At 38.6% G+C, this 22,740-nt stretch overlaps 1 protein-coding gene across 2 annotated transcripts in view; it reads left to right on the forward strand.

The window, feature by feature from the left end:
• Positions 1–22,740, forward strand: part of C5H1orf87 (chromosome 5 C1orf87 homolog) — an 85,306-nt gene that overhangs the window by 20,444 nt on the left and 42,122 nt on the right. The window contains exons 3-8 of one of the 2 annotated variants that reach the window (XM_081486700.1): positions 3,286–3,520; positions 4,573–4,581; positions 7,229–7,360; positions 7,946–8,209; positions 11,239–11,354; positions 14,805–14,970. In XM_081486700.1, the coding sequence (XP_081342826.1) occupies positions 3,286–3,520; positions 4,573–4,581; positions 7,229–7,360; positions 7,946–8,209; positions 11,239–11,354; positions 14,805–14,970 (922 nt within the window). The remainder of the gene's footprint in view (positions 1–3,285; positions 3,521–4,572; positions 4,582–7,228; positions 7,361–7,945; positions 8,210–11,238; positions 11,355–14,804; positions 14,971–22,740) is intronic. The other variant, XM_081486699.1, reaches the window with a different exon arrangement.

Genomic DNA, 22,740 nt, shown 5'->3' on the forward strand with positions numbered 1-22,740 from the left:
TCCATATTCCTGCTAACTGACCCTGAGATTTCATTTCTATCTCTGTCTTCTCAGTGACATTCCGTCTCATTTTGTCAGGGTTCATCTTACATCATCAATGATATCCTCTGCTTTTTTTGGTCAGTTGGCTCTTCGTTTAAATGTGTTAAAGTCCCTACTGTCTTTAGTTTCTTTAATTTTATTTTTTATTGAAGTATAGTTGATTTATAATGTTGTGCCAATCTCTGCTTTCTAGAGAAATGATATAGACATGTTTTTAATGTCTTTTCCATTCTTTTCTGTTCTTTTCCATAATGGTTTATCACAGGATATTAAATATAGTTCTCTGTGCTATATTGTAGGATCTTGTTGCTTATTCTTTCTATATATAATAGTTTACATCTGCTAATCCCAAGCTCCCAGTCCTTCCCTCCTATACCCCCCTCCCCACTAGTAGTCATAAGTCTGACCTCTATGTCTGTTTTGTAGATAAGCTCATTTGTGCCATATTTTAGATTCCACATATAAGTGATATCATATGGTATTTATTTTTCTCTGCCTGACTTACTTCACTTATGATAATTTCTACTTGCATCCATGTGTTGCAAAGGGCATTATTTTACTCTTTCTTAAGTCTGAGTAGTATTCCATAGTATATGTATATATACCACATCTTTATCCATTCTTCTGTCAATGGACATCTAGTTTGTTTCCATGTTTTGGCTATTATGAACAGTGCTGCTATAAACGTAGGGGTACATGTATATTTTTAAATTACAGTTCTCTCCAGGTACATGCCTGGGAATAGAATTGCTTGGTCATATGGTAACTCTATTTTTAGTTTTTTAAGAAGCCTCCACAATGTTTTCCATAGTGACTGTACAAATTTGCATCCCCACAAGCAGTGTAAGAGGTTTCCCTTTTCTCCACACCCTCTCCAGCATTTGTTATTTGAGATTTTTTTAATGATGACCATTCTCAGGAGTATGAGGTGGTATCTCATTGTAGTTTTGATTTGCATTTCTCTAATAAATAGCAATGTTGAGCACCTTTTCAATAGCATGTGCCTATTGACTATCGTGGAGAGGGAAATGGCAACCCACTCCAGTGTTCTTGCCTGGAGAATCCCAGGGACGGCAGAGCCTGGTGGGCTGCCGTCTATGGGGTCGCACAGAGTCGGACACGACTGAAGTGACTTAGCAGCAGCATTGACTATCGTATGTCTTCTTTGGAGGAATGCCTATTAAGGTCCTCTACCCATTTTTTGATTGGCTTATTTATTTTTTTGTGTGGTCGAGTTGTATGAGCTATTTGTATATTTTGGAGATAAACATGACAATAACAAAGCCCTATCTGAAACCAACATTGCACTCCAGTCACCCCATTTCTCTCCTCTCTTGAAGCCAAAATTCTTCACAGGGGTCTTTATACTTCCTACCTTTAGTTTCTAATCCCTCCTCTTTTGTCAACCCTCTTCAGTCTAGCATCTGCCTTCATTACCTCAGAAAATTCCTCATGTCAGGTTTCCTGATGATGTCTTTATGGCTTAACTCAATGGACACTTTTTAGAACTCACCTTTCTCAACAGCATGTGAGATGCTGATTATGCCATCTCTCTGGAAACATTCTCTTCACTTTGTTGATAAGACCACACTCTTCTAGTTTTTCTTCTATCTTACTTAGAATTTCTTCTAAGTCTCCTTTTAGGGCTCTTCCCTCTGTAAATGTAAGTATTCCTCTCAGCTCTTTCCTAAGCCTTCTTTGCTTCTCATGCTGCCATGACTAAGAGAAATAATGTAAAAACTATACATATGTCAATCTTGGCCTTATTCAAATCAACAAGTGTTGTAGCAATTGTTTTATGCTCAGATTACATGGCATGCTTTAAAATGGGTCCTTTCCACTGCATCAATAACAACAGGTAAAATTTATACAACCTTCTAGGCATAATGCATAGCTATTTTTAAATTTATTTTTTTCCTCATGTCAGAAATTTAGAATAATAGTCTTATTATATAGTATAATGTGGTATATAGTATAGTATATAATATAGTATAATGTGGGCTTCCCAAGTTGCTCAGTGGTAAAGAATCCACCTGCCAATGCAGGAGATGCTGGTTTGATCCCTGGGTCAAGAAAATCCCCTGGAGAAGGGAATGGTTACCTATTCCCGTATTCTTGCCTGGAGAACTCCATGGACAGAGGAGCCTGGTGGGCTACAGTCTGGGGTCACAAAGAGTTGAACATGACTGAATGACTAACAACAGTACACTACACGTAGTATAATGTAATATCCTGACTTCTGTTAGGAGGTGCTTACTGTTTACTTCTGACATATTTCCTTCTACATATATTATGCACTCTCACACGAAGACACATGTATTTATACATGAATTTATATAGTTGAGATAATTATATTTTTCATTTATTTGTATAAAAAGACATTTTTTTCATTAAAATTATTTGTAACTATTTTAGTAGCACCGTACATTACCTCATAGGAACATAGAATGAAACACTCAACACATCCATCTATTAATAAATAGAGTTGAAAATTTTTCTTTTTCCACATTTTTTACTTAATATAAATTCTTAAAAATTGATTTACTAGGTCAAAAATTTTAGCTTCCTGACTCTTTAATATGCTTAGTCTGGTCACCCACTATAAGAATTCTATTTATTTATGTGACCATGAGCATTTGTATTCTTTATTTCCAAAGAAGTTTTCTATATTTAAAACAACACCATGTAATTGCTTTGACTTATGTCTTTTAGTTATTAAACAAAGTTGAATAATTTGTAGATTTTTATTTTTATATAAATTTCTTTGAGTCATTCCTACAATTTTTTCCCCTCTATTTAATATTAAAATTAAATGGAGGACTACTGAGAGAAAAAGAAGCCTTACAGCAAGACAATTAAGGAGAGACACAGAGCAGAACTGGAGCTGGCAAAATGCCTTGACTTTCTTCTTTTTCTAGTTGTAAACACTGAAAATACCTGTTAGACTTTTAAGGAAGAAAGATAAGTAATAACTTTTAGGGTTCATCTTTGAAACTGCCATTTCTTACAGTAAGGATTTTAGAGAAAATGGATAGATTATAAGGAAGGTAAAGCCTGAGAAAATAACATGGTTTCTCTATGATAAATGATCCCTAGACAAACAACTAACACTTACTTCTTCATTCATTCATGCTAAGTTACCAATATTCCCACCACCACACTAACACCTGCCTTTTCTTATGCCAGCTTAGTGCAAGTGGAGTGTGCCCTGAGCAACAAAGTACAAAACTTGTTTCTTTGCAGCAAGGAGAACCAGAACTTGAAGGCAGAAACTCAAACAGTGCTCCAGAAATCGGTGACTGGTGATGCAAAGCAGATCGATGGAGACCCACCAGCTCCAATTGATCCCACAGATCATCAAATCAATCATGACCCAGATGATGTGAAAGAGAGCAAGCACCGAGAGAACAACCAGAAACCAGAGGACAACACGAAACTCCTAACAGGAGCACCGAGTTGTAGATTTCTGGATGGCAAAGTGAATAACAAATTCCTAAACTTTTCTTGGTAATTGGCTAGGAAATTCAGTTGGGTTGGAAACACAGACTCACATCAACACATGCTTGTCCTAATGGTAATTAATACATTTTGCATCAAATAGGATCGAAATCATTTTTTAAATCTGAAAATGAATTTTGAGGTCATTCTGTATATTTCATCTTCACTGACCGCTAACTGACTTGGTCAACCTACTCTGTGACTAAATGACAGTTATACAGTGATGTGTCATCACTTGTGCAAATTTGGGGTGTGTTAAAGGAGGAGGGCTTGTCTGCTTTAACATTATAGGAAAAGATAATTTATTTTCAAAATCCAAAGATATCATGTCTAGATATCAAAAAATTATCAGCCCTAAACTATCTTGATAGAAATGTTAATACATTATCACTGCCCTCTGTTAAAAATCAACCAAACAATCCACAACAGATTAACTTGATAATGATGAATCTAAATGATTATTAATTTGTAATTAAAAAGCAAGAGTAGCACCAATAGAAAATTGGACCCAAATTAAGACCAACTAATGATTCGTTGATAACAAAGTACCATTTCCAACAATTGCTGAAATTGCAATTAAACAAATATATAGAGGAGGAGTTTTGCAGCACTGCCAAGAATGAAGTGACAGATATTTTAGTAGAATACTGAATTAGAGTCTGCAGTAAACTCTAACATAACTATCTTTAGTTTGTAATTTTAATAGCCCTTTCTAAATCACTCAGATGCTCACTGGTTTTCAGTCATGAGAATATAAAAGCCTGTGGATTTGTGATCTTTTATTCATTAGAACTCTGCAAAAATTACAATATGCAGTGGCTACCAGTTTACCAGTGGACCTCAGACCATGTTCTGCAAGGTCTCAAACACTGGGGACTTCTCATTTTTCTCCGAAAATTTTTATTGATCCTTCTAACTGCAACATATTATATACTCATGTAGAAATTTTGGAAAATAGAAGGAGAATAAGAAAAAATAAAATACAAAGAAATATAGTAGTTTATTTCTTTCTCTGTTTTCTTTCATGCATAGATACCAAATATGAATCATCACATATACATTCTTTGTCATCCTGGTCTATTCACTTCATATCAAGAATTCTCCCCCAGTTTCAAAAAATTCATCCTAAGCATTATGTTTAATGTCCCTGTGAGAGTTATACTCAGAAGTAACACTTAGATAGAATTTGGAACGTGCCAGGCACTATTCTAGCTTCCCTAGTGGCTCAGACAATAAGGAGTCTTCCCTCAATGCAGAAGATCCAGGTTCAGTTCCTGAGTCAGGAAGATCCCCTGGAGAAGGGAATGGCAACCCACTCCAGTATTCTTGCTTGGAGAATTCCATGGACAGAGGAGCCTGGTGGACTAAGGTCCATGGGGTCACAAAGAGTCAGACACGACTGAGTGACCAACACACACACAGAGGCACTATTCTAAGCTCTTTACATATATTAACTAACTTACTACTCCCAAGCACTCAGTGAGGTAGGAACTTTTATTATCTTCAGATCATAGATGAAGGAACTGAAAACCAAAGAAATCAAGTGCTTTGCCCAGGTCACAAGGCTGAAGCGGCAGAGCCACAGTTGAGGTCCAGATTCTAGGGCCTTAATCCCCAAACTATATTCCTTCATTCATATGGATATAACATGTCTCATTTAATCCCTATTGATGGGCATGTAAGTCATTTCTAGTTTTTCTCTTATAAATGAAAATTTGTTTGACCCTCTCTCTACCCATTTGGGATACAGTATCTGCATTAGCCACTGTAACAGGCAGAGTGTTCACCGGATAAGTTGTTCTTGGACCTCCACGGTCTGGATTCTTTACTAGCTCTGCAGGGCCAGAAGGAGACAATTTGCCCCTCCCCTCCCAGGGTTCAAGAGGTTTCTTATGGGAGGCTCAGCAGGGCTAACACCCACCCATCAAACACAGCAAGACCTCGTGGGAAGTGCAGGGCCTGACTAATTGGTTCTGTCTGCCGAGTATAGGATCCTGGCTGGCCAGATGGCAGCCATGGCTGCCTGGTACAGAGACACTCATTACCACCTTGACTAAGTGGTAAGTGGAATCCTGCCACAGTGAAAGAAGTAAACCAATCAGAGCTCCTTCTAGATTCTTATTCTTCACATATAGATGAAAATAAGGTTTCCTGTCTGGGATGTAGCAGGCAATCTGGACCAGCTGAATTTGTTCTAAAAGAAAAGTAAGCATGGGTTAAGGACAGGCAAGTGTGAAACTCTGTTCTAAATTACAGGTAAACTCGAAGATGACATTAGGAGGAGGTAAGTAAAGCTGAAAATGTTAAGAGAAGCAATAGTAAGATATCTTAGAAATCAGCAAATACAAACTCTCATTTCACCAATGAATAATAAGAGGCCCAGAGAGCTTAAATGATGTTTCAAGATCTCACAAACAGAGCCTTGCTCTTCTCACTGCCAGCCCTAGGATCTTTTGCCTCTTAAATTCTCTCCATATACATTTTTAAAAATACATATATGCTGTTTACACTGTTTCTCAGAAGTATCAGATCTGCTTTCTCCCAGAAAATAAAAAAGAATCTGTGATTAGAAGCAAACTCAGTAGCACAGTTTCAAAAATAAAATTAAAGTGTGCTTTTCGCATCTGGCAGCATGAGAATGAAAGTGTTAGTGCTTTAATTTTAATAATTATCACAGTTGATTGGTAGAATATTCCTTTCAAAGCCATTTTGTTTGTTTTAACTTGTTTTTCCTCCACAACTGCCTATTCTAGAACTCGGCCACTCCTGCTCACTCAGCCCACTCTAGAGAGCCTTTTGATTTTTATTTAAAATATTTAATGACTATAAACCCTTCAGGTTGCTATTTATACTGATAGGTTATTCAATATAAACTATTAAATGAGTATGGACACTCAGTTTTCAGTGAATCTCTCTCATAATGTCCCCTTTCAATGACCTGATATTCAATATGGCCATGTGGTTCAATTTGTATCCAGGATTTCCTTTTAATCAGGTATGGTGAGGTGATAGATAAAGAGACAACTGCCTTTCAAAGAATTCATTACTTACATTTCCCAGGGAAAGGGGGTATGCCACACTGTGCAGGGCCACATGTGGAAGCACCAAGGTCATTCAGGAGGCAGAAGAGTAAGGGAAAAACACAGGCAACAGCATTTATTGGGGTTTCCATGGGAAAGGTAATGAGGGCAGGGTAAACAGATTAGAACTGGCTGGTTTGAACAACGCCAGTTGTTGAGTGGGCTTTGGGTAGAGGGGCTATCCCCAGTCTGATATATGGACGTAGGTTCATTTGGGAAAATATTGAGTTGGTATGTGAGTTAGATAAGGGAGGTGGTTAGAGACATGGATTTAGGGTTGATTGGTTTGCATATGAAAGATGTGTTTGCAGGCTTACTATTTCTTTGTCACAGACACCTTTTATCTTGCACAAATGAAAATGCATCTAACTGCCCATTTATTTATCAAACTTGTGTTAACTGCATAATGCTGAAATTAATGTTGAGGTAAGCTTTCTTCTTTGGGCATTAAATGACTCAGTGACCACGGGGGTTGAAGTCTTTTGGAATGGGAACATGTTTTAAGAATTAGTTGGCTCACTCATATTTTCCTTTTTTTTTCTCTTTCTCTTCCCCCATCCCTTCTGATCCTTACTACCATTTATCTTTGCTTCTTTATGGTTTCCAACCAGGCAAATGTCTACTGCAGCTCTCAACCAACCGGAGACCAGTCCCTGTCCTATATCCATGGCCTCCCCAAGAGAAACTTTAGCGACTGGTCCTTAGAACAGATGGCAGGGAGCAGCTCTGACCAACCCAAGGTGTGTATCATAGGAGCTGTTGAGCTATTTTCTATTGTAGATGAAGGGATATTATTTGTTGACTGTATTTTGATGTGGAGCAGATAATAAGATGGTCTAAGATAGACTGATGGATACCACACCTGATATGTCTCATCAGCCTTCCAGGCAACTTCCCTGGGAGCCCACAGGCAAACCTCAAATGTCCTGCCTGACCGTCACATCTTCCTTCCCTCTTCCTCCTCCCAGATCTTGGTCTTTAAGATTTATCATTCTAAATTCTCATATAATAAAAAAAAAATATTTTGTAAAAGACAAATGATATACCTTAATGGGCCTTCTATCAGAGTATGTTCTCTGAAATGATTTGCTTCTTTTCTTCACCTGAAGGAAAAGATCTTGAGACATTATAAACTAATGAATACATCCAGACTGAATACTTAGTTTCAAGTATAAGTATTCTTCCTATTCGGGACAAGGCCTGAATGTGGAGGCTCTGATACCAACTCAAGTACTCTTCTGCCTCCTTGCATTGGTCTTCAGTCACTTTGGTTTAGAGCCCTGTTAATTTCTTGTTGTTGTTGTCATTGTTTGCTGTTGTTTCAGGATATTGGCCAGAGACCAAGTGGAACAAAAAAAGAAGACACTCTTCTTCTTGCCCTGGTCAGAAGAGAACTCAAGTCTCTTCCTTTGAGTTCTGGCTTATTAGACAAACTTCAGAAAGAGCTGAAGATATTGGATCCTGTCTCTTCAGGATTTCTTCTCCAATCTCAGCTGAGCCACCTCTTCTTAAGGCTTGAAGTCCCTCTGCAGTTGCCAACAGTCAAGATCCTTTGCCAGAGATTTTCTAGGGGGAGCTCTCCTGAAATGGTAGGACCATCTTGCTATTTAAGTATGAGTTTCCTTTTGTTTATTTGACTTGTACCCACCAGAGTAATAGAATCAAAAGGTAAGTTTCTTTCTTGAAAATAACCTTTACCATTGACCCCGAAGATACAAAGCCTATTTATAGTCATATGTGAAAATCTCTACTCAGATAAGACCCAAATAGAAGATAGATTTAGGTCCTTTGTTGTTGTTGTTGCTCAGTTGCCCAGTCATGTCCGACTCTTTGCAACCCCATGGACTGCAGCACACCAGGCCTCCCTGTCCCCCACCATCTCCTGGAGTTGGCCCAAGTTCACGTTCATTGCATCAGTAATGCAGTCCAGCCATCTCACCCTCTGATGCCCTCTTCTCCTTCTGCCCTCAATCTTGCCCAGCATCAGGGATTTTCCAATAAGCCATCTGTTCACATCTGATGACCAAGATACTGGAGGTTCAGCTTCAACATCAGTCCTTCCAGTGAAAATTCAGGGTTGAACTCCCTTAAGACTGACTGGTTTGATCTCCTTGCTGTCCAAGGGACTTTCAGAAATCTTCAGCACCACAGTTCAACGGCATCAATTCTTTGGCATTCTGCCTTCTTTATGGTCCAGCTCTCACAACTGTACGTGACCACTGGGAAGACCATAGCCTTGAGTATACGGACCTTTGTCAGCAGAGTAGTGTCTCTGCTTTTCAACACACTATCTAGGTGTGTCATTGCTTTCCTGTCAGAAAGCAACTATCTTCTGATTTCATGGCTTCAGTCACTATCCGCAGTGATTTTGGAGCTCACGAAGAGAAAATCTGTAACTACTTCCACTTTTTCTCCTTCTATTTGCCATGCAGTAATGGGGCTGGATGCCATGATCTTAGTTGTTGGGTTTTTTTTTTTAATATTTAGTCTTAAGCCAGTTCTTCCACTCTTCTCCTTCACCCTCATCAACAGGCTCTTTAGTTCCTCTTCACTTTCTGCCATAAGAGTGATATCATCTGCATATCTGAGGTTATTGATGTTCCTCCTGCCTATCTTGATTCCATATTGTAACTCATCCAGTCCGACATTTCTCATGATGTGCTCAGCATATAGGTTAAACAAACAGGGTGACAGCAGACAGCCCTGTTGTACTCCTTTCTTGATCTTGAACCAATGAGTTGTTCCATACAGGGTTCTAACTTTTTGACCCGTATACAGGTTTTTCAGAAGACAGGTAAGATGGTCTGGTATTCCCATCTCTCCAAGAGCTTTCCACAGTTTGTCATGATCCACAGAGTCAAAGGCTTTAGGATAGTCGATAAAACAGAGATAGATGTTTTTTTCTGAAATTCCCTTGCTTTCTCTATAATCCAGTGAATTTTGGCAATTTGATCTCTAGTTTCTCTTCCTTTTTTAAACCCAGCTTGGACATCTGGAAGTTCTTGGTTCACATAATGCTGAAGCCTAGCATGCAAGACCATACCACCATGTACCACCAGGGGTTTAGCCTGTTTAATTTCTCTTTAAAAGGTTTCCTGTCCCAACTTTCATTGTCTGCTCTTAACACCATTGGAATAGTTACAGATTCAAGATAACAGGTCTGTTTACAAGCTGATCAGTCTATAGGCTCTGAGGTTAGAATGGAGAACTTGATAAAGATGTATCATGACAGTTTCTAGAGATTTAAAGATAGGAGGCATCTTTGAAATATGGCTCATCACCATCATTTTACTAATTAGGAAAGTGAAACCCAGAGGATCAAGGAACTTGCTCAGGAAACTCAGAGAATTAATGCCATACCCAGGACAGAGATAAAGTGCCCCAAAGATAAGGCCAGGGTTCTTTTTCTGAGCATTGCACTTCCTAAGTTCACACTGTAAGTGAATACACAGCATAGTCCAAGTATAACAGAATTCTGGGAGCGAGGAGACAATATCCTAAAATAGGAAGAAACAATAGCAATGGAAAAATCATAAATGAGCATGTGTTGATGGAAAATCAGACCAAAACCAACCTCAGAGGGCTAATGTGAAGATTTAGTAATATAATAAATGCAAATTACCTGACCTCATGTTTAACATTTAGTAGGTTCTATCTCCTGCCCACTCCTAACCTGCAAAAATAGAATTAATTGTATATTTATGAAAAGTATTTAGCAATACAATGTCAACCTATGAGTGAAACCTTTATGAATCTTCAGTTCAAGTCAGTTCTCCAGCCTGAGTCCTAGTTTCTATCAGGACCTTATCCGGCTTCCCTTCCCCACTGCTACCCACCTCCACTACCCTGGAGTTGTCTGCCCATCAGAGTCCCTAGAAATAATCATCCAGTCAAGCAATGGAAATGGATGACATTCTTTTAGTCTTTTCCTATGTAAAAAAAAGAAAGTCTTAAGTGTTTCACTTAGGTAAATAAAGCCTTGCCCCCACGTAACCTGACTTTATCTTTTGAATATATCTAAATATAAGTATATAGTATATATAATAAATATATGAGACTTGTGACAGAGAGAGAGAGAAGGTAAAGGCTAGGTCATGCTGTTGTAACAAAGAGCCCCAAAGTCTCAGTGGCTTAAAAGAACAAGAGCTTATTTTTCATGATGAGTCCTGCCTAGGCTCTTCTCAGTACCATCATCATCTTAGCTCCAAATCCAGGCTGGTGAAGCATCCACTCTGGAGTATTAGTGGATGTGATGGCAGAGGGGATAAAGAGATATCCGGGGGGAGGGGGAGGTGTTCGTGTCAGCAGTTTAATCCTCAGCCCAGAAGTAGCGCATGTCACTTCTGCTCTCAACTCACTAGCCAGAACTGATCATCACCCTACTCATCCACAAAACAACCAGGAAGTATCATTATACCATATGTCCAGAAGGGAAAACAAAAGGAGTTGTTGGTCAAAACAAAAAAAAACACACTAGTAATTACTATAATATATTTTAAAATGTTTTAAAATTTTTCAATGCTAAAAATTTTTCCAAATACATTTTATCTCAGCAGGTATCTTCTTTCCCCTAAGTGTAAATTAAATGAGGATGTTCTCTTTGATATTTAATTTTCAGGTGAATTATGAAGAGCTACTCTGGTTTTTAAAAGTTGCAGCTTCAGAAGATACAGACCAAAACAAAGGAGTTGAGGACAGCAATGTAAAAGAAACTCAAAGTAGTAGCCATCAAAGGTACTTTTCTTCCTATTTATGGGCATAGTGTATATAGACTTCAAGAGCTGGCAGGGATCTTGGAAGTAATACATTTGAAAACTTCACCCAGTGCAAAATCACTTTACTCTTTACCAATGCTTTGCCTTTTATAGTTTTCTTTTCTCCCTCCTGTGCAGGCATGCATACAAAGTTATTTGCAACAATGCGTCTTTTTTATGAGATTGCCATGTGAAAGTGAAAAACCTCGTTATGAAATAAATGAGTGTGTACCAGGCAGAGTTCCTGTCCACATGGTGTGATTCCAGAAATATGCTCAGACAGTGAACTCCTGGGTTACAGGCACTAGCAGAAAAAGGTTTGAGGTACAGAAATCAGTAATTCCTTCATATAATCTCAAAGGAAAGAAATAACCCAACATAAATATAGGATGTGAGGAACAGCATTAGAGATGAGACACAGTAAACCATGATAGTCTGTGTTCTCCATGAAAAATGACAAAATGCAGTGGTGAGGAGCATATTGACAGAAACCTAGACTCAATTCCTGTTTCTGCCCATTAGTGACTCTGTAAACTTGGGCTGGTCACTTATCCTCTCTGTGCTTCCATTCTCCAGCTGTTAAATGGAAACAATGATAGATTTCCCTTCACTTTATAGATTTATAAGAGGAACTGAGTTAGTCAATGCATAGTTCTTAAAAATGGTACCTGATAGGGTTTGTTACTATTTTGAAACTATCACTGGAGGTTCAGATGATAAAGAACCTGCCTACAATGCTGGAGACCTAGGTCAGATCCCTGGATCAGGAAAATCCCCTGGAGAAAGGAATGGCTACCCACTCCAGTATTCTTGCTGGGAGAATTCCATGGACAGAGGAGCCTGGCAGGCTATAGCCCATGGGGTTGCAAAGAGTCAAATACAACTGAGCAACTAATACTACTATTACTACTACAAGAAGACATCCTTTCCAGTTCCAAATAATGCGACATAGTGGTTAAGAGCCATGGCATTGAAGTATATCACTTCACTCTAGGCAAAAGGCAGGGTTTCCTATAAAAATGTCCCTGGACCAAGTGATAGACTTGATTTCTTTCTACACTGTGCAATGTGCACTTTTTGATTGCATTACTTCATTCTACACGCATCCATTGAATGCCAGCTGTTTGCCAGGCACACTTTGCTGAGCACAGTGAATTCAGGGATTGGCAAGGCTCAGTCTCTCCCTCAAGGGCTCACAGTATAAAGAAAGTGATGCTGCCATATGGGTACACCAGTCAGCTATCACTTGGAGCACCTTCCCTGCTGAGAGCCATAAATCCCTAGCAATATTTAATAATCAGCAGCCATACTTCATATAGAACAGATAGTGAGATTTGCAACCTGAGAAGTAAGAGATGATGCATCAGAATAAATGGCCACTTACTGGCAGATATGGGTCTCATGAATCCTAGACAGGAAGCCTTTCCTGAGCCCTATACTAGGTTATATCTCTTTGCTGTACAACCTCATAGCCCTTTCTTTTTATAGTAATCATTGTGCTTATAATTACTTCTTTGACATTTGAGGTGAAGAATAGTGTCCTTCCTGGCCAACTCAGTGTCCAGCATAGTTCTAGCATAGTTCCTGGCACATGAGAGATGCTCAATAAATACCTGTGGAATGTCATTGGCACCTCCAATTATCCAAAGAACTTGTATCATTTCACCTGCAGGAACATTTGGATATCTACTATATAAAAAAGTTCCATAAAGATATCATTTTGAATCATCAGAGAAGGTGCTGCTCTATATAAACCAGACAATGTGTTTGCGAAAGTGCAGGACTGGTGGCCTGTAATGAATCCAGGCTCTTTATTAACTAATGTACAGCTCAGAAAAAGTCCCTGCCATGTTCTGTCAGGTAGAGCTTTATGTGGGGCAGCTCTATGATGTTTAAAATGCCTCCAGCATCACCAGTGGCAACAGCTTTCATCACCTAAGTTGGACCAGATGAAGTAAACTCCTGCAGCAGGTTTTTCTATGAAATCCACCAGCTGCAGTAAATGGGCTCCATATAAAACCTCCCATTCAGTACTCCGTGTACTGAGCCAAGGGCCAAAGTCTTTCTTATGAATTCCTTCCTACAGAAACTGGTGTTACAAGAAAAGGAAAGAGGAAGGAAACCTTCTGATTCAAATCTGGAACAGATATGTCAGATTGGCAAAGCCAATCTGTACAAGATCCACAGATATAGGTGCAAAACAGACTCAGCCCACATCTTACAGAACAGTTTGCAAGGGAGGTCAGACAGAAAACAACAGCTGAAAGAATCAGGAAGCAATCGCAACTTGAGGGAAACTTATTACAGGAAAAGAACAAAGAAAGTTGAAAGAGTTTCTCAAGCAGGGGGTTCAGGAGCACTAGGGCGGCTGACTGTGAACCTCAGTTCCCAGTGCCTCATCAGGGACATTATATTGGCAACTGGAAACTGACCACAGTGGGAGTTTTTGCACCATGAAAATTAGTGAGGCTATAGATTACAGCTTTATCTTGGAGAGCTAGTCATTAATGATTTACCAGCATACCACTGAAAGGAAACTGATTTACATGAATGGAGTTTGGGGGATGTCATAGAATGTCTGTCTAGAGAAGTGGAACTTAAGTTGAAACAGGCAAGTAAAACAGGAAAATAGGTAAGTAAAACAGGAAAAGCTTCACTCTGAAGGAGTGAAGGAGATAGCACAGCTTGGAACTGGAAGGACACATACACTGGAATGTTAAACGAGTAAACACCTCAAAGTAGTTTCATCAAATAAATGACTATAACATTGTATCACCTTGTTGTTTTTCACCAATCGTTTAAAGAAACAACAAACAGATACACCATCTTAGTAACTACATACATTTGCATGCCAGACAGTAAGTAAATAATTGTTCCCAAAACTTTTCTGGGTTTTCCAGATTCGAAGAGCAGAGTCAAGGATAATGAAGGAAGTTTACCTGGTTCAAAATTTCCTTCTAGATAGCTTCCCTGGCTACAGGGATCTGGTAGGATCTGCTTTGCTTGTGGCAATGGACAGTTTGGGAATTTGTTATCAAATTGCTATTGATATTTGCTATCAATAGTTATCTGGACTTAAGAAAAGTATTAATAAGATCAAATAGGTAAGTAAACTGCTATGGTCAATTCTAAGTTTTCCTCACCTGGAAAAAAATTAGTGGATTACAAGTTTTAGTCTATGATCTAGTTGAATCGATTGGTGCCTCTGAGAGAAGAGACTGTGGGACTCACTAGAGTAGAGCAAACCTTAGCTGATCTATGCAATCTCCACATGCAGTCCCGTGATGAGGTTACCCAGATTTAGAAGGCCTTGCTGGGTGGGTTCTCTGGTTCCACAGTGTATAGCAGGGGTAAGAGATGTGGTCTGAAAACACACAGCAGCTTTGAGTAAACCATCTTTTCACAGCCTTTCTCCTGCTTCTCCAAGCAGTATCGCCTCTCAAGACTACAAGTCACAGTCAGAAGTGAACGAGAGCCTGTTGGAAGTCCTGAAGATGGCACTGAGGGCAAACAAGGCCAAACTCAATATAGAGAAACTCAACCTGAGTTTTCGAAAAGAAGATCGCTCATTCTCTGGCTGCATGCCCCCACCCAAGGTAACCTAAATTAGATTTCAGATTCATTCATCTAGAAGGCTATCTTGGGGCACTGGGTCTATACTAAGAAGGCACAGTTCACTAAGAATAAATATACTGAGATCCATAACTGGGTAGCTTTGAAAGTAGGAGTGCATATATACTAATTATGTAGGTTCTAGGAAAATTTTAAATATGTAAGTTCAGTATTTATTATGTAAGTCTAGTAATCACTTCTCAAATTTTAATCAACTAAGAGGAAAATAATGAGCTTAAGAAAACAGAATGTTTACAGTAAAGATTTCTTTTCCTGTTTTTACCTCTAATTTCTTATGTAATAAATTGGCCATCTCTTTGGAAATCAAGCCATTTCTTGTTTAATAAAAACTTTAAAATGAGGCCTTCCCTGGTGGCTCAGTGGTAAAGAATCCACCTTCCACCAATGCAGAAGACATGAGTTTGATCCCTGGTCCAGGAGGATCCCACATCCCTAAGCCCATGTACCACAACTACTGAGCCTGTGCTCTAGAGCCCAAGAGCTGCAACTACTAAGCCCACATCCAGCAACTACTGAAGCCCCATGCCCTAGAGCCCGTGCCCTGCAACAAGAGAAGCCACTGCAATGAGAAGCCTACACAGCGCAATGAAGAGTGGTCTGCTCTCACCACAGCTAGAGAAAGCCCACACAAAGGCAATGAAGACCAAGCACAGCCAAAAATAAAGAAATAAAATTATATTTAAAAATAAATTTAAAAGTGATTAAAAGACACTGAAATAAAAATTCAAATTTTAAAAAAAAGGCCCAGTTTTGATCTGTGTTCTGCCTGTGGATTACATTTCACAATCACTTATTTTCTGCACCCAAAAGGAGAAAAACAAGAGTAAAGAATTGTGAAATATGCTGAATTGGTCCAGAAATTACTTACACTGGGCTATATTTTATGCTAACAATAGACAGTATGACAATATTCAAATAATATTTTGCATTGGAAAACAAATATTTTTTCCAAAGCTAAGTGTTCATTTATCACACACTCTACCAGCTTCCAGTGAAGTCAGCAGGTAGTACTCTGTTCTTAAGGGACACCAAATTGTAGGGACTGATGTGGTTTATTGCTGACAGAGATTAGCAATGCTGTTTTGGAGCATTAATTAACTGGGTAGATGTTTCATAAAAGAGGATCCAGAACCATATTAACTCATGTGTTGTTGTTAGCCAAACAAACTCCAGTCATGAGATTACCTTGGATATAGGTAAAATAATAGTGACCACATTGACTGCAATTCCATTCACAACAACTTGCACCACCAAGTTTTGCTGAGTTCTTCCTAAACTGCCAAACACTGCATTAAATGCTTTACTTATATTTACTCACTTAACATTTACAGGTAAGTGTAAGATCTAGGTAGATGTTATAATACCCATTTAATAAATGAAATAAACAACAACTGATTCTCAGGGAAGACAACCAAATCTCTCAAGGACCACAGTTAGCAAGAGGCAGAGCCAGGATTCAAATACAGAAAAATACTGGACACTGAGAGACAGGATTGGAACTCCAATAGGCAGATGATAGCTGGAAGATTTCACTGAGTCCAGGATACAGGAATTAAAAATCCAGAGGAGCAAAAAGGATTGTAATTTATAGGGGAAAACAAAGGTCCTGAAGCAAAGATTGGAAAATGCCTTTCATCCAGATAAACAGGGGTTAAGAATTGAGAGTCAGAGAATTCAAAAAAGCAAGTGATGTTTACTAAGAAACCAAGGACACAATATGCTGAAAGTGGATTCTTATTCTGTGACAGAAGTAGCTTTCTATGTACTTTTTCATCTATACAGTCAACTAACCATGCAAAGGCAAAGTCACATAATAGTGTGTACGTGTATGTGTGCATGTGTGTTGTACACATGAATATTAAACATGCAAGCATGTTTCACTGGAAGAGAGAACATTATAGGAGATTCCATACATCATAAATGGCCTTTATTATGTTTTTGAGAAGATCAGCAGAAATTGACTAAGCAGGATCCACTTTTTGTCAGATTAGAAAATATATAACAGTATCAGTGAAGCTTGAATGTTCTCAGATGACACTCACAGAATGGAATATGAATGACTTGAAAATCAAAATAAATTTGCTTAAGCTCTTTGAGTCTCTGATTTTCCATCTGGAAAAAAGTGGGCTCCAAATATCTACCTCCTGTGTCTATTGTGAGGATTAAGTCAGATAAATATGTGAAAGCACTTAGTATACTGTCTGATATGGGAGGCACTCAGGAAATAGGTTTCCCTTCCTTATATATATATATATATATTTTTTTAATCAGTGTTTGGTGAAATTATCACTGCAAAATAGTCTAAGGAAGGAGGCTCTTTCCCAGGGTCAAGTGATGGCCACATGGAGTGCTGGCTGTCAGAGCAAGCTCTGAATGTCTTCCCCCCACAGCTGGCCCTGAAAGCTTAAATTTGTGGTTCATATTGAAGAAAATGGGGCACGTTTTCCTTGAAGCTGGTCTGCCTCTCATGAGCCATCTGGCATCTCTTAAGACATCTGGAACTCACTCAAAGTATATTACAGTTCTGGGAGGCATGGCAAATAGAACTGTGTTTCCCCACAATGTGAGATAAATTGAGGCCCAACGGACACTGGATATGACACACAGCAGCAGTTGCACCCCAACATCCTTGTTGCTGGACACAGGGCTTCAGAGGTGACTGGGAAGGGCCATCTGAATTGTTTCTCTTTTTGATCAGTAGTTCTAAAGGGCACAAGGTAGAGGATCTCAGACCTCCTTAAGTTTCTCATGAAACCTATGCACGCTGTATTCAGAGGGGGAGAAGAGCACATCCTCACAGCCAGTATTTCAGAGGGTTCACAGATCACCTGTAGCTCCTCAGGTAACTTAAAGCTGTTCTGAAGGATGATCTATGGGTCCTGTCACTCAAATCAATGGCACTGTCACCATTCTCAACAGTATAAAAACGTATCTGATATCTGTCATCCTCGTTCTGTGGACTCACTCATTCTGTCCCTCTGTCACATTCTTCATTCCATGATGGCTCAGGAAGGACTCATGAGGGCAATGTGGATCCACATACATTTATTTATTAACTTCCCTGACCATTATTCATATCAGGTATGATGGTAAAGAATCTGCCTGCAATGCAGGAGACTTGGGTTTGATCCTTGGGTCAGGAAGATTCGCTGGAGCAGGGAATGGCTAGCCCCTCCAGTATTCTTGCCTGGAGAATGCCATGGACAGAGGAGCCTGGCACGTACATACAGTCCATGGGATCACAAAAGAGTTGGATGATCAACACTTGCACTTCCTTGTCCATGGATTCAATAGGCTGTGGAACCTAAGAAGTTTCCAAGCACAGAGGTTCAGTTTAACACTTTTACACATAATCCATATTCTTTACCTTCTGAACTCCTTTCTGCTCTATAACGCAAAGCCCTTCCAAACTACTCCCAGACCTTCCTGCAAGGAGGAACTGCTAGAACACAGGTTACTCTACCTCTGATTACTCTTTGCCTGATGCTCACGCAACCTCCTCACTATCATCAGGAGGGACTCCCATTACTGAATGAACAGGGGCTTATGAATATGAAATTTGTTCCCTTGGCAAGACTACAGCTATGACACTAGTTTACCAAGTGACCAAAACTGTAAACCATTCTTCTGCAGTTGGCCAGGCTCCTTTTTTGTGTTTAGTTGTTTTTCCATCAGTACACTCTGCCCTAAAATATAAATGATTTATACTAGTTTCAAATCGTTCCCTACCAATCCAATCCAAACCAATCGCCATCTTTCTGATCAATATGGCATGTTTATTCTTGCATTCAACATACTAATCACACAGTGTGTTCTGGGCAGTGTGATAAGGCACTGAGGACAACACATGATTATGATTTCAGTTCCAGAGTTCTCCAGGAGCTCAGGGAAAAGGTAGTATTTTAAATATGTTACAATTTTGTATGACAAATACATTGGTGGAAGTAGCTTTGAACACAGAGAAGGAATAACAACCTAGCCTCACCCAAAAACTCCAGAGGAGATAAAGCAAATACTGAATCTTAGAGGACATGTGAATTTGGCAAAGAATTTTGGTAGGGCAGCAGAAGGGACAGGAAAGGTTTTCTAGGTAGAGGGTGCAATGTGAAATGTTACTGAGATGAAAGGGAGCATGGCTAATTCAGGGAATGCTAAACTATTCATATAGGCAGAACACAGTGAGTGTATGGTGACTGGGGACAGTGGGAGATGCCGCTCAAGTTGATGTTAGAATGGTTGGAGGAACCAGTTTTTGAAGGATCTTTCTAAGGAGTGTGACTTTATGCTGAAGCTCCAGTGGAATCATTGAAGAATATTAAGCCAGTGAATGATATGATCAAATTTGAAATTTGAAAAGAGCTCTCTAATAGATACGGAGAATTAGAGACAGAGATAACCTTTAAAAGGCTGTTCCAGTAATTCAAGCAAGAAATTATGAGAATTTAAACCAGGAAAGTAGTAGGAGGGATGGAGATATTAAGCAGGTAGAAAAGTAGGTCTTAGTGACTTAATTGGACATAGATCCTGAATTAGGAGGAATGAAAAATGACTCCCAAGGTTCTGACTTTGACCAGATGGTGGTACCATTCTGTAAGACAGGAAACAGAAAAGGAGTTTGGGGAGGCAAAGGAAAGGGTGATGAGTTTACTTTTGAGCATGTTGATGTAGCTTGAGAGAGTAAAGCTAAATAATGACATAAGGGTCTTCAATATGGAGTTGAAGCTTTGGGAGTAATTAGGATTACTCAAGGACATAATAGAAGGTAAGAAGGGAAGGCTGAAGGGGACACCTATTGTTAAGGAGTAGGTAGATGAAGACAAGCCAAGAAAAGAGACCAAAAATAATCAAAAGAGACATGGGAGTGATACAGAAAGCCAAGAGAAGAGACTTACGGAAGGATGGAAAGATCAGCCATGTCACAGGCTGCAAAGAGATCATCTGTAATTGGGATTGAAAAGTATTCATTAAATGTAAAACTTCGGAGCTTATTAATGACTTGGTAAACACAATTTAAGTGCAATGATGGGGTAAAATGCAAATGAGGCCATAAATGGGAAGGAAGTAGAGAGAGCATCTGTGCATCAGTCTCTCCGGGAGCATTTTGAGGAAATGAATATTTATTTTACTTGTCATTTTCTAAATAACATAGGTATTTTATTTACATTTGATTTTTAAATGCCCTTATTGAACCGAAGAAACTATATACAACCAAACATTTTCTTATTGAGTAAGGACATCATAATGAATATTCATGGATTTTAAAAATAATCCTAGATAACACTAAATTGCCAGGATTTTCTGGTAGATGTTTCTATTGCTTTTCCACAACTGTCAGCAATCAGTTCGTAGCAGCTATCAATCAATCTACTTCTAGGAACCCTGATGTACTATTTCTAATCTGCTGTTCATTTAGCCTAGAGCAAAACTCAATGTTGCCAGAAGTAAATAAACTGTTTTTAGAATAACCTGTTAATACTGATGCTTAAAAATACATTAATATGCTCTAATCATGAGGATAAGTTGATTTTTGTTTATTGAGTAAAATGGCACAACTAATTTCTACCACTCTATTTTTGCCAACCTATGCCTTTACCTTCAGTACTTTTAACTAATTCATTCATTCCTAATTCATCTATATATTCATTTATTCAATAAGTAATTTTCAACCCTGTGCTTGGCAATGGTGATAGAAAAATGAAGGAAACACAGTCCAACCCTCAATAAACCAGTCTTTTAGAGATGCTCTAATGAACAGATATTTACTGCCCAGTGAAAAGGGGTATAAAACTATAGTAGAGTGAATTATGCCAAAATACATGTAGTTTCTAAAAAGCACACTGCTCTTTCTCATCCATTATTTACACATGCATTTCTTCTGCCTGGAATTATTCTCAACTCCTTATTTTTCTGGCAAACTATTATTCCTTTTTTTCATGTTTTATATCTGTCTTTTTCCTTCCCTGAAATACTCCTCTACAGCTAGTAAGTAACATATTTCTAACCCAGACTGGTTGTTTCCTTCCAAAAAGACAAATTAAGATTAGGCTTTTGTCACTGTATCAAAATATAGGTTATATTATTCAAGTATGGTCAGACCAACAGATCAGGAGGTGACTGCCATTGAAAAGATAGTTACTCACAGTTCCCAAGAGGAGGGGCACAGACACCACATTGGCCACGTGGTGAAGCACCAGAGTTGGTCAGGAGGCAGAGGGGATGAGAGGAAAGTGTGGGCAAGGGCATTTACTGTGGGTAGATGAAGCAGGATAAGAAGGTTTAGGATTGGCTAGTTTGAATAATTTCAGTGGGCTCTGAGGCACAGGGGCCATTCCTAGTTGCCTAGTACTTGGCCCTGGAGTAATGAGGACCTGGAAATAGTGGCCCAAGTGTGAAAACCTCAATAAAAGAGGTAGTTGGTTTGCAGATGAAAGGCATACTTTCAGGTAAGTCCTTCACTACCTCTAGTAATTGGCTAGCCCTGGAAGAGGCAGTTTCTCCAGGGACAGCAGGGCCCCATGATGGCCAAGCATCAGATTAAAAAGTTATGCATAATACAATCACTATGTGGAACTTTCTCTCAAAATAACAACAGTAGCTACAATTAGTCTAAACACTAAATAAAACATTTCCTTTCTTTTCTTCTTTCTTTGCCCCTTCCTTCCTTCTCTCGTTTCTCTCTCTCTTCCACTCTGTCTCTTTCTTGTACTCTTGTACCCCTTTCTCCTTTTTTCTTCCCTCTCCCCTCTTCTCTCTCTCCTCTATCTCCCTTTTTCTTCCTTTCCCCTCCTTTCCTTCTTTTCTTCATTTCAACATATATTAGTCAAATGCCTCCTAAAATCCAGGCATTATTCTAACTGCTTACTTTCTTCTGAGAAGTAGAAAATACTAATCTTATTTAGTAGATGAAGTAATTGGGCATAAAAAGATTTAGGAACTTCTTGAGGTCACACAAATCACAGACAGCATTTCCAGTGTTCAGAATAAATCATGCCTTATTCTTAAGACTTTGTGTTTAAACATTATGCTAAACACACAACAAAGACTATCACAACCTAAAAGTTTGGTGGGTTTGAATCTAAGTATCGCACACCCACCAACTTGAGAACTGAACTGCTTTGTTGGCTAGACTCAGAAAATATTAAGTACTTGGGAAGTTGCAGTGACCCTTCATTCATCCACCCAACAAATATTAATTGAATATCTGGTTTCTAGACTAAATTCCATCATTTATTAACCATGTGAAATAGAGAAAGTCAATCTAAGTCTTGGTTTCCTCATATATAAAATAAAACAAGATTCTTTTGTAAGTCAAAGTCAATATTAAAAAACACTTTGTAATTCACCTATATAATAAGTGTGTATAATTTCTGGGCCTTGACCACTCATTCCATAGCTGTCAAAAATGTAAGATCAGCATTTCAAAGTACAGTGGCTTCTGAATAATAAACTACGCCTCTGTGTCAAGCATAAAAAAATTTGCTGTTGATGAGCAGTCCATTGAACATTCTTGTCCTAAATATTATTCTAGTGGTATACTCCACTCCTGGTTATTCATTCTTTGTCCAAATTATGTAAGTTCTAACAATGGGAAGGAAATTCAAATCAATTTAATTATATTGAATTTTCAAATCTTTTTATTTATTTATTTATTTATTTATTTATTTATTTATTTTTTAATAAATTTATTTATTTTAGTTGGGGGCTAATTACTTTACAATATTGTAATAGTTTTT

The sequence above is a fragment of the Giraffa tippelskirchi genome, chromosome 5 (assembly GCF_054371585.1).
Source record: "Giraffa tippelskirchi isolate mGirTip1 chromosome 5, T2T-mGirTip1v1.2.pri, whole genome shotgun sequence".
Classification (NCBI taxonomy): Eukaryota; Metazoa; Chordata; class Mammalia; order Artiodactyla; family Giraffidae; genus Giraffa; species Giraffa tippelskirchi.